Below are 13,297 nucleotides of genomic sequence, written 5' to 3'. Positions count from 1 at the left end.
TAGAAATGCTTGAGAAAAAGGCGACCCCCCAATTAGATGTGGAATTCGATAGTGCAGTGAAATGCTAATTCGCTGTGACAACTGAACAGTGGAACTTCCACGTTCAGGAACAGTCTGTTTTATGAAGGCTATGTGGGTTTGGGCAAGCCTTAAGGGAGGGTTGCTGCTGCTGTTCGTTGAAGAGTTATGCCGTGGAAATCACCACGGGCAGGTTAATGCTGCTTCGTTCATAGCAAGCCACAAGGGAGAGTAGCTGCTGTTATTAATTGAATATGTCATGCTGTCTACAGTTTTGCAATGGAACCTCCATGTGCAGAGACAATACTTTCTTCTGAATACAACTTGGTTTAAGGCAAGCCACAAAGGGTAGTGGTTGATATTTGGAGATGCTCTCCACACCTATGCAGTGGAACTTCCACAGCAGGGATGGTCTACCTTCTGAAAGCTTTGTGGTCTTGGGCAAGGTTTGTTGTTGGAGATGCCATGCTTGCCACAGCTGCACAGTGTTCTGGAACCATACAGGTTCTGGGACCATCTCCCTTCTGAATTCTGTGCTGTTGGGACAAGCCACAGCAATGCTGTTGTTAACTGGATATGCCATGCTCTGCACAGCAAAACAGTGAAACCTCTAGGTCCAGAGGAGGTCTATCTTCTGGATGCTATATGGTTTGGGGCAAGCTAGAAGGGAGGATGGTTGTTAATTGTTGGATGTGTTGTGTTAAGAGGTTGGGGTGTTGCTGTGACTGTCAGGTGCTGGGGAATGACCAGCAGACCCAGGTGCAGAAACTGAAAAAAGATAGGTTAATTGGAAAGAAAGAGGATTCTAACCAGAAGTGTAATGAATTGCCACATTCCCTGCTAGGCAGCCTTCTGAGGGCCACATGTCTGTGGTGGGTGGGTGGCTAGAGGCAAAAGTGGGTGGAGCAACAGGTATAAATGCTACTTTTGCACAGTAGGCTACTTTCCCAAACCATCTCTCTATCCTCCATCCACAAAAGCAGGAGGCATCAACTTAGTTCAGGAACACATTTCTCTTTTTTTGTAAATAAATTTTTATAGATTTTCTTTTCTTCTTTCCACAATGCATTCCAACTAGGCGAAAACACTGAGGGTATGAAGTATAAAGAGAGCTGGAGAATGCATCTACCTTTCTCCCCTGTCTGTACTGAAAGTCTTCAAACTTTTTAGATGCAGGGGATCCTATATTTTTCTCCTGTTAATCTGACAGTTTTGAGATAGCTTGGGTGAGGGTATGTGACCTGGTCAAGGGACCTGTACACCAGTTGCAAAAGAGTGGTTCTCCAGGGTCTCTGGCTCAGAGTCTCTCCCAGCACTATAACTTCCCAGTTTGTTTCTTTTTAATGGTGATGCATAATGCACTGATTCTCAAACTTTTTTCTCTGGGACAAACTTTCATAACAAAAAATTGCTTGTTCCACACCAAATTTTTTATTAATGAGAAATACATTAGAAAACAAAAAGAAACAATTCCTAGAAGTGCTTGATTTAGAACACAAAACACAACTACTTTATAATATGAGCATGGGACATCCAGAAAATATAAAACAGTGCAGCTACATAAGAACATGAATCATTCCCAAAATATAATTATAAACAAACGTATCCGATGCTCCTGCCACTGTACCTACAATGAGCTTCCCAGTGCCTTCCCCTTGCCCCTCTTACTCTTGGTACCCAGCAGTGATGTGCAATGTTGAGAAGCCCAGTGAATGAAGCTGCCCTACTGTGTAGTAAAATATGACAAAACCACATAAGAGTTAATAAAATATGCTGTGTTAAATACCATAATTTAATGGCTTTTCATTTTATTTTAGTGAACTGGAACGTCTAAGTAATCTTGTAGGCAAGCCATCGGAGAACCATCCTCTCCACAATAGTGGATTGTTGAGTTTAGATCCTGTGCAGGACAAAACACCCCTCTACAGCCAGCTGCTTCAGGCTTATAAATGGTCAAATAAGGTAAGAAATAAAAGAAGTGTATTAATGTTAATTGCTAGTCAAAGTTATGTTATATAGAGGGGTTTGAAATTCTTGGCTATTGCAGCTTTGCTATCTCAGCTGCCTCTTGCTTTGATGCAGAGAGAAGCAGCTCACTGTGCTATGGTGCAAGAGAAATTATAGTATGGCAGCTATATCTATACCCTGTCCTTGTTTTAAGAGGCTGCTAACAGAAGCTGATGATGGGAATGGGTTAAGCAAAATTGTATCCTCCACCCTCAACAAATTTGTGTGCACCTCTTCTACTCGTAAGTGTTTAAAAAGCGCATCCAAAAGCATAAGGAGGTGCTTTTTCAGTCCTTGACATCTTCTAAGAATTGATTGGAGTTATCTCTCTGGTGACATTCATGTTTTAAACTGTGTACATGTTTAAATAAAATGCATGATTGATTTGTATAATACAAAACTTTGCTTGTTCTAATGAGTTCAACAGAGTTTTAAACTTTTAGAATTGTACAAGAAAATGCTATATAATATCTAGGTAGCTACCTACAAAAGTCGTATCAAACTGAAGGTGGAGCTTGTAACACTGGAGGAGAATCATTCTTCAAGCTGTTGGGAAAATACCTTGAAATCTGATGACATGTTGAATTATTTATTTATTTATAACCGCCTTTCCCCCTGACAGAACTCCAGGTGTCTTATAGACCACAACAACATTTTGCCAATATGGTAGCTGTTACAGTAGATATTTCTTGTCTGGTGATGGCTGTATCAACAGACCATGTTATTGGCTAGGCTTAAACTGTGTTTCCCTCTACTTTAGCATTGTGTAGAATGTTATTTAACTAAGTTTTACTCATTGAAATGAAAGGACCTAACTTAGGCATATACTGTTCAAAAGCATGTCAAAGTGCAATAAATAGGTACCGCTCCAGCAGGAAGGTAAACGGCGTTTCCGTGCACTGCTCTGGTTTCCCTAGAAGCAGCTTAGTCATGCTGGCCACATGACCTGGAAAAACTGTCTGCGGACAAATGCCGGCTCCCTTGGTCAGTAAAGCGAGATGAGTGCCGCAACCCCAGAGTCGTTCATGACTGGACTTAACTGTCAGGGGTCCCTTTACCTTTACCTTTTTAACTTCGGCATGCTAATTAATTTCAGTGGCTCTGCGCTAAATAAAACTTAGTTGAATAACTGCCCTATATATGTTATGTTTTTATCTTAATATACATGATAGCAGCTGGTTTCTCTGTTTCTCATCGATGAAAATACCTGCATAGTATTGGACAAACCCACCATTGGACAATGATTGTTATTGTAGGGTGGGCAATCTTTTTGGCGTCAAGGAGGCATTCCTCTTTACTCGGAACCTTTGTATCCTGTGTAGTCACCCTCAAAAAAGTGATATTAGGGTAATCCTTACACACATAAAAATATAAGGAGACCTTCCTGGATCAGCCTGATGGCCCACTAGTCCAGCATCATGTTCTCAAAATGGGCACCCAGATGCCTGTGGCAAACCCTCAAGCAGGATTCAAGCAGCTTTGTCCGCTGTCACACACCTCCGCCTTTCCCCTTTAAAGAAGGAGATTCCCTCCAGAACCTCCCACTTATAAACAATGGAGTTTGCTTTTAATGCTTCAGTCAGAAATGTATAGTTGTCTCTCCTTCTCAACAGGTGTGAAGGAATCTCCTTTATCGATAATAATGTCTTTCTCCCCAATTCTGAGTCTTCTTTTATTACTGGTTTGCAAAATTTTATCTCTAATTTGACTTGAGTTGAAAGACATCAAACAGTTTCCAGGCCATTTGTTTGCTTTAGCAACATCTGATTTCACTCTGAATATTTTCTCTGTGCCTTTAATTATTTCGTCTTCTTGAAGCTCTAACCATTTGGCTAACTCCTTAATGATTCTTTCATCAATAAGCTCCTCTGCCTCTTTGGGAATGCCTCTAAACCTCAAGGTCCTCTCTCACCTTTGCATCTGCATGTGGAAATGTAGTTTTATTTTAATTTAGTGCTCTATAATTGCCTTCAGAATGTGGTTTAAGCACTTCTTTATGCCTTTTTATCTTTTTGTGATAAACTGGTTTCAAAGCACTTAAATACTCACTCAGCAGTTGCCCTTTAATCACCACTTCGTTTTGAATTCAGTAATTTGTTCCCACCTCCATTGTTTACATCAGCTGGTATTGATGCTTCAATTGCCTGTTCTAACAAGAGGGCTTGTCACCTGTAACTCTTTGCTCCTTCAGAATAGTTTCTCTGGCCATCTCTTTCACTTCCTGCTTGTTTTATGATGCAGTAACATGAGACAACGTTTTACTCTTGCATGTATGCAAAACTGATTTAGTTGGATTGGTTTTGCCCACTCTCAGCAGCTGTTTTTAAATAAGAACATATGGAGTCACTGGAGTGGGTTTTTGGTCTGACTCTTTGCTGTCATTTGGAAGGGGAGAGCATTTAGTTGCTGTGATGCATGGAAGTACTTTTTGCCTCTCTGCATTTAATTTTTAATTTTTGACCCCTTTGTGGCTGGTGTGTTGTATATTTGATGAGCTGAGAGCCCAGGACAGCTCCCTTTCCTTCTCTGCCCAGATTGCTCATGCGTTAACAATTGTACACATAAAACACATCGCTGAGCTAGGATAAAATGTGGACTTAAGGGCAGGAGTAAAAAAAGGGGGGTAAAAGAATTTGGATATTTCAGCATTTTTCAACTCATGAATTTACTCCCTATTAATAGAGTCTTGTACACTCATCTGCTCAAAAATACGTCCCATTAAAGATTGGATTGGATTTTTGTTGGCTGCTGTGTGCTTGGATATTACACATCTTTGGACCAATGCACCCTCCCATCCCATTGCAAAGTTGATGATCAAAGGTTTAATGTGTAGTGGTGGTTGAGAAATGAGGCAACAGAATGGGACAGTTAGGGGGCTGAAGTCAGAATACGCATTCCTTGGGGGCTGGAATCCATTGTTAGCATTTATAGCTCATCAGAGGAGAGGAATAATGCCTCCTGCTCATAAACAAACTTTTGGACAGACCTCTAAAATATTTCTGGACAACTACATTTGAAATATAGCTATGTACTGTAGGTGTGAATTGGTGTTTCCTCTTCACAAAAAATGTGTGCAACATACTTGTGGCTTCAGTTTCATTCTTCATTGTTGTTTGTTTATCTATGTTCCTAACAAAAAACTTAATAAAAACAGGTAAAAAAGAATAAGGGCTGTTAAATTCAATGTGACTTACCTTACAGTCAAGTAAGTAGATAGAGAACTGCAGACAAAACCAGATTATTAGAAGGACCTTCCTTGTTGAGCTTGTGATATATAAATAGTCTGATTATGATTATTTAATATATTTGTATACCGTCCTTCATCTGAAGTTCACAGGGTGGTTCACAACATTAAAAAAGCAAAATGAGAACACAAAAGTACATAATAAAACATAAACAAACCAATAACACCCCCCCTTTCTCACAAACATTTTTTAAAGACCATAGAAGGTTAATCAGAGGCTTGGTTATAGAGAAAGGTTTTAATAAACAGTAATTCTGTTTACTGTTTATGGAAAACAGTATTTCTTTCTCTTTTTTCTTTCTTTTCTTTTCCCCCCTTTCTCTTATTTTCTATCTTCTTTCATAGTTTATGTTTGACATATATGTAAACAATTGTGTTTTTTGCAAATATATCTGGAAATTTGATTGTATTATTTAATAAAGTTATACTGAAAAAAGAAAAAGAGAAATGTTTTCACCTGGTGCCTAAAGATATGTAATGAAGGCACAAGGTGAGCCTCCCTGGGAAGAGCACTCCACAAATGGGGAGCCACCCCAGAAAAGGCACATTCTCTTGTTGCCACTCTCTGCACTTCTCATGGAGGAGGCACATGAAGAAGGACCTCAGAGGATGATTGCTGGGTCCCTGTTGGTTCATATGGGGAGCAGTTGTCATTGCGGTATTTACGCTTAACGTGAGGGTAAAACCCATTGAATCCAGTGTGGAAGTGGCATAGCTCAGTACTACAGCACCTAGTTTCTTGCACAGGGGCGGTCCAATCTGTAGCATCTCCCAGTAGGGCTGGGAAAGATTCCTGCTCGGTACCTTGGAGAGCTGCTTCCAGCCACTGCAAGCCAATACTGAGCTTGATGGGCTAATGGGCTGAATGACAGATGAAGAGAAAGTGGCTGGGAGAGGAGAGGAGAGGAGAGGAGAGGAGAAAATTGATTGAAATAGAGCGGGAAACTGAAAAGTGCAGCAGGTGGACCAATAGACTTGATTCAGTTGGCATTGATTCAGCTAATTCTTCTGTTGTGGCATGCAACTTTGACTATGTTGGTTGCAAGGGAACCCCCAGCCCAGCTTTATGTCACTTGCAAACAGATGGACAACAGAAATAGAGGGTGTCTGTGTGTATGAGCAAATGTTAAATGAAAAGGGATGGGGAAAGGGGTGTAACCATACGGTGTTTGCTTTGTTAGTTAAACACTTAAGTGGGCTAATTGCCTGTCAAAGAGCATATGGAAACATGAATTACATCTTTAAATCTATTTTTGTGTGTGTGTGTGTGTGTTTAAAAAGAGAAGCCAAATTAAGATGCCACACCATCTCTTAATCTGTGTATTTTAGTATATTCAAGAGCTAAAGTTCTTATAAAGATAACAGATAACGAGGCAGTTGCCTGATTTGGACATGTTGTATGAATGAGCCTAAGTGAACATACTACCCACCCCACCCCATTATCCAGTTAAAGGTGGAGACTGCAAGGAGACTGGAAATACCTGCTTTTAAACTAATCAGAGTTCCCTATAACATGTAAACTTGAAAACACTGGTTCGTTCAATTTTAAACTCTGCTTGGTTGAACAAGTCAAGATTGTTAAGCTGTAGTTTGATACAGGCTTGTTTAGATTAAGTATAATTTGTTTTTGTTTTACCTGTTGCTTTTCTATACCACCCAATAACCCAAGTCCTCTGGGTGGCTTCTCTGAAGTATGGATGTAACGGGAAAACTACTCAGTTTAATGGTGAATGCTTTCAATCTCTACTGTATGAACTGTGCCAAGGAGCAGAGGGGAGTGTGCCAGCCTGAGGTGTGTGTCAGCTTGCAAATGTAAGACTCAACCAGGGGTAGGAATTTTTGGCTCCTACTAGTAGGCCAGTTCCTAACCTCTCTTAACCCCCACGGGCCATTTTCATTGTAGAGCAGGACTGATCACGTGCCGTCCATTTGACATCACCAAAGTTTTAGGTGCAGTGTTTTCACTTGCCTTTGTGGTTTGAAATAAAAATGTGTATTCTGTTTCTAAAAACATTTAGTAGGGTCTTCAAGCAATCATTTGTAGTGTGCTTTTAATAAAAACTTCTAAATTGTAGGTGGCATCAAAGAATATACTTTGTAATGTATACATGGAACTAATATTAAATGCATGTGAGGATTCACTGTAGGATAACACTGGTGTCAAAAGCTTATGCTCTGTGGTGTTGAAATGGGTGAAAAAATCTGTCTGAACTAACGCATTTGCAGCTGAATTCTCGAGTCATAGCATTTTATTAATTCAGGCTGAATTAGTAGGAATGGCTGTTTGAGGGCTTAAATAGTTGAACTTTTTTATTCTAGTGCAGTTCACTAAAATAGATTGTCCAATGGTGAACTTTTTGGCAGGTAAGCAGCTGAAATTCAGATTAGACTCCACCCCCCAGTTCTGCATGGCAAACTTCACTGCTTTCTCAGCATCCAGATGGCAGTTTAGAGACATTTTTAGTGAATAGAGATGATTCTATGGTGGCCTTGTTGTGCTCTGTTGTAGGGTGAACTTTGTAGTTCTTGAAATATGGTGTGTCTACATGAGACATATTTTCTTGTCCAAATACAGTAAATTAAGTCCTGAAGTATTAGGGAATGCCACCTTAGCAAGACATTATTTCTATGTACCTTGAGGTTAGATTAAACACTGTTCTCACTTGCTGCTTTCCTTTATTGTTACTTGTATATTCATGCACACTTTGCCCTTGACGTGTCACTTGTATGCCCTAGCCCCAGTGCATGCCTGAGGCTGTGCCTGCTAAGATGTTCCCATGGATTCTGCAGTAGCAAAGCTTTGTGAGAACTCTTTTAGTAGGCTTATCTTAAATAGGTAGTTTGATAATCTTGTACTCTAAAATGGCACATCTTTTTGACACCTTTTCTGTTAATCTTTGCAGGGGCTGTTGACCCTGCCATCTGCTAATGCAGATGTGTCATCCCATTGGTCTTAGTAAAGGAATTTCCCATCCTTCCAGGCTGCTCTTACAGCTAGAGCTGAGACCAAATTATTCCATGTTTTGCTGCAATATTTGCATGCTGCAAAGTGCTTCTTGTTTGATTTTTTGGGGGAAGGGGAAACAATCTTCTGATCACTCTTCAAAAATGCATTTTAGAGAACCATTGAAGGTGTGGTACATAAGGTTCTTGGCCAAAGATTTTTAGACAGTTGAATTATGTGAACTAAATAGGGGAGGGATGAATACTACAAGGGTAGTACAAGGAATTGAGCTAAATAGACACACACACACAAAAAAAAAACTTAAATAAAACATTTTCTCAGTGTATGCAAATAAGTTCATTAGCTGGATTAATGTAAAACAAGCAGTTAAACAGATTATTATGAGAAACTAAAGAATAATTAAAGATGGAGTAATGTAGAAAATTCGGTATGAAAATTTAAATTCAGAAGAAACCACAAAAGGGAGGGGGGTGTCTATTAGAAATGTATGTCATTGTGTTTTTGAATGTTTGTAAGTTTCTTTTGAAAAACCAAAAAAATGCAATTTAAATTGAAAAAAAAATCTCAATACACATTGAAAATATATGGATAAAAGTAAACCTCCAGCAGACTGCATATCATAGCTAATTGGGCTGTTCACACATTTTGGAATAGGGCTTTGTTATGTTGCTGATTTACGGGCTCTTGTTCCTGGTGTTATGCTGGGCTTTGCAGGTGCCCTAAAGCAACTGGCCACTCAGGGAGGGGTAGAGTGCCTCTTTCAAAGTGATGCCAGGGTATCATAGGGTGTAAGAACATAACATAAGAAGAGCTGTGCTGGGCCAGGCCAGTGGCCCATCTGATCCAGCTTTTTGTTCTCATAGTGGGCAACCAGGTGGCCCAATGGGAAGTCTGCAAGCAGGACCTGAACACAACAACACTCTCCCCACGTGTTTTCTAGCAACTGCTCTTTGGAAACATACTAGTCCTAATATTGGGCTGTATCCAAGGTTAGTCCTATTCAGATTACATCCTTTAAAACAATGGACACAATTGACTTAATGCCATTAATTTAATTGTGTCAACTCTGAGATAAACTTATTTGGATGCAACCCACTGAAGTTTGCCAATCATGACTGGTAGCCATTGATAGCCTTATCCTCTAGGAATTTGTCTAATTCTCTTTTAAAATCATCCAATTAGTGGCCATGACTACATCTTTTGGTAGTGAGCTCCATAGGTTTAACAATTTGCTGTGTGCGAAAGTACTTCCTTATGTGTCTTCTCATTCTTAAACATTCAGCTTTATTTGATGGGCCTGAGTTCTGGTATTGAGAGAGGGAGAAAAACTTTTCTCTGACCACTTTCTCCACACAATGCAGAGTTTTATTCATCTCTTACATATCTCCTCTTGTGTGCCTTTTCTCTGAATGAAAAAGCCCCCAATACTGTACCCTTTTTTCATTGGGGAGCAGTTCCGGTCTCATCAGTTTGACTGCTCTTTTCTCAACATTTTGTAGCCCTACGATATCCTTTCGAGATGTGGCAACCAGAACTATTGTGCAATCACACCTTTGTATATAGAACCCCCTCCTTAAAAGAGTGCGAACTACCAATAATGAGTTATGATTTTCTGACATTGAAGCCAAGGGAAATAACGTTGTACTTTCTCGAGTTTATTAAATTATCTGTTTCATTCTCAGTTATTTGTGTAGGTCATTTTGTTGCATGCCTTAAAAAAAAATCAATAGGTACTTGTAGGGGAGTTTCAGACTTGTTAGACTGCTTTGGTAGCTTGGTATTGATCAGACACAGATATTGAGTTTAACAGCAATAAAGTGTCATTAATTGTTAACCGTAGGAGTCCAAGAACACTGTTGAGGTGAACTTTTTTTTGTCTTGTAATAAGCCATAATTCAATGTGAATTTAATAGATAATTTCTAATTGTATTCAAACATTTCTAATTTGCTTTGGTATGACAATAATAATAATAATAATAATAATAATAAAAAATACCCCGCCCATCTGGCTGGGCTTCCCCAGCCACTCTGGGCAGCTTCCAAAAGAATATTAAAATACATCAAACATTAAAAGCTTCCCTAAATAGTGAAATTGAAATATGTTAATGGTATCAGAGAACTGCATTTTACCCAAGCCACAAGATTTACTCTACAAAATTTCTCTATAACACTTCTTATAACGTTACTTCAGGTATCCAGTTTTCTCCAGAGAGATTTCATTCATACAATTAAGGGAAGCATTTTTTATTTACTTCATTAGAGCAATGATGCATGTGTGAAGAATGCATCATTGACAAGTATTTGGTCATTATGATCCCTCTTGGGAATGAGATATCATTGCTTTTGAAATAGATGTTGCTACTCTGATTTTCATTTTTGATTAGGATCAGAGTGGGAAAGCTATCAGGATTTATAATCTAGGATCTTGACATACCTAAACTGGCTTCAGTAAGTAAACGAGCATCATATTCAGTTGTTGCTTTGCACAGAGGACTGTTATCCTGTTTTCTAGACTTGAGTCAAAGGAACGAAAGTAGAGGTCCTCACACTTCATTGAAAATGCAAAGATTCCAAGAGAACTAGTTATGAAGGGGCCCTGCTGTAAGAACTTTGCCTCTCTTTGAGATCCTTATAACTTTCCCTTATTTTTATTTATTTTATATAATTTATGTGTTGCTTCATTTTTTCAAAGAAAATCTCAAAGCAGTTTGCAACATCCTAAAAATATCTGTTCCCAAATAGCCCCAGTTGGCTCAAGTCATCTTCTCCAGGAGAGTCTAAGCTCATTGCTGCCCAACCAGAGGGCTACTGGAAAACTGGGTGATCAAATGGAATGAATAAACCTTTCCTCCAGCCCTAAGAATGTTTCTTTCTTCTGGCAAATAAATACATTCAGTGTTTTCCCCCAGGAATTTTTCTCTTGCAGGTTACAGGCAAACAGTTTTTTTTATTGATCAGTATTAAGCAATAAGGGACACGGGTGGCACTGTGGGTTAAACCACAGAGCCTAGGACTTGCCGATCAGAAGGTCGGCGGTTTGAATCCCCGTGATGAGGTGAGCTCCCCTTGCTCGGTCCCTGCTCCTGCCAACCTAGCAGTTTGAAAGCACGTCAAAGTGCAAGTAGATGAATAGGTACCACTCCGGCGGGAAGGTAAACGGCGTTTCCGTGCGCTGCTCTGGTTCGCCAGAAGCAGCTTAGTCATGCTGGCCACATGACCCGGAGGCTGTACACCGGCTCCCTCGGCCAATAAAGCAAGATGAGCACCACAACCCCAGAGTCGGCCACGACTGGACCTAATGGTTAGGGGTCCCTTTACCTTTATCAAGCAATAAACAAATTAACAAGTTGATATGCCATTAGTTCAAGATATTGAAATTTATTTTGCTTGTCTGCCTGTTTCAAAAAGCACAAGCTTTAGCTTCTATGGTGTGTCCAGAATCTATATTTAAATAATCATACGTTTTATTTGTATAATTCAGTGGTGTGCGGTCAGTGGACTAAGGGGACTAGGCTAGTCCCCTAAATGTTTCCCTGGCTCTCCTTCTTAAAGCCCACAAAGCTTCTGCCTGGCTTAGGGAGGGAGGCGCAATGCTCTGATGGGTCCAAGAGCCCTCCCATCACCTTCCCAAAGCCCGCCCAGATTTGCAAACGAGGCAGGAGGGCTACAGCATCCACCAGAGCCCTGGCGTCTCTTTCAGGGTGTGTGTGATGTCAGGATGTCACAGCATCACGTGTGCATTCCCCCCCCCCCCCGGTCCTGACCCTAACTGTTCTCCTACAAAAAACCCCCACCGTGTGTCACTGGAACAATTTTTTGTATAAGTTGGCATATGGTGATTGAAATCCACATAAACAGTGAGAGGGAGAGCAGTTGTAACAACTGCACATGTATAAACAGTCACATTTGAGAGTTTTAATTTGACAACATTAATCTTCGATCTACTGTCAGAGAATAATGGAAACAGGATTTGGGTGTGTGTTGTATTTGGGTAGGTTCTGTGACTAGTTTTGCCGTAGTTTTCTGTGGTTTAGGGAAACCTTCAATTATTCTGTAAATGTAATCAGAACATTAGGTAAAGTTACTGTGGTTGACAAGAACCAAGCTTGTTAGAACCAAGCTCCTATACGCTATTAATAGCACTGACTGGAAACTGCTCATTTGTAGTGCTGAATAGAAGCCCCTCAATTAGGTGTAGATCTTTCAGTGATGTGAAGATGCTTAATCAGATGAGCCCATTTTAGAACTGGCATTCACTGGTTCACATGTGCCCTTGTAGAAGTAGTTGAAATCCACAGTCCCTTTCACACCTGTTTCATTTGCATTGTAGCTGACAATTTTAGGATTATTTTTTAAAAAATATGTTCCATGCCAGTCAACTAAACAATGCAAAATATTCCTTGCCTAAACAATGTAAAACAAAAGAGTGAGATTAGACAAATGGGGAAAAATCTCTGTACTTGAAAGGGTTGAGATGCACAGTAGGTATTGTAGGAAATTGCAAAGAGCTAATTCCTGTAGGGTTCTGCTCAGCAGGGTGGCACATTTATAATAAGAAATTTCCAGCAGGAGACTACCTATGGCAATGGAAAAAACCCCTTAACTGAGGCTCTTGTCTCTGGGCTTTGCAGAACAAAGAGGGCTTTGACATTGGCTGATAACTATTGAAAGCATGCATTTAATTGGGACATGTAGATTGCTCTATAAACATCTGTGGCTGTGCTTATACCAAGGAAAAAGAAAATGAAAGACTTGGTTATTTATTGTTAAACATGTATTCTGGGATCTGACTGAGTGAGCCACCTGTGTTGCACTGTTCAGGTACAAAGGAGGTGAGTTAATGGCAGTCCTTACACACAACAAATACCTTGTCTTCCTTGGGGCCAATTTTGCCATTAATGGTTTCATACCATCTTTGAGTGTGTGTGTTAATATATTATGGGTTATAGGGGCCATTGTTGTAGCACAGTAGATGCTTTTGTGCCCCTGCGGATGGGATACTTTTGTGGAACCAAATTATCCTGGTGCTTTCCTTAGGTATGGAGAATCCTGCTGGCTTTGTC

The 13,297-nt window shown here is 40.0% G+C and overlaps 1 protein-coding gene across 4 annotated transcripts in view; it reads left to right on the top strand.

Annotated features, from left to right (window-relative positions):
- The window catches only part of MED27 (mediator complex subunit 27), a 157,762-nt gene that overhangs the window by 416 nt on the left and 144,049 nt on the right, over window positions 1-13,297 (top strand). For all 4 annotated transcript variants that reach the window (XR_014507239.1, XR_014507240.1, XM_083423988.1 and 1 more), the window contains exon 2: window positions 1,836-1,980. Coding sequence is in view for 2 of the 4 variants with exons in the window: in XM_083423988.1 (XP_083280114.1) it covers window positions 1,836-1,980 (145 nt within the window). In the remaining 2 variants the exon portion in view is untranslated. The remainder of the gene's footprint in view (window positions 1-1,835; window positions 1,981-13,297) is intronic.

The sequence above is a fragment of the Podarcis tiliguerta genome (genome assembly GCF_965153285.1).
Source record: "Podarcis tiliguerta genome assembly, chromosome: Z".
NCBI classification, from domain to species: domain Eukaryota; kingdom Metazoa; phylum Chordata; class Lepidosauria; order Squamata; family Lacertidae; genus Podarcis; species Podarcis tiliguerta.
The sequence above is the reverse complement of the archived record's forward strand: the minus strand, read 5'-3'. Positions and strand labels throughout refer to the sequence as shown.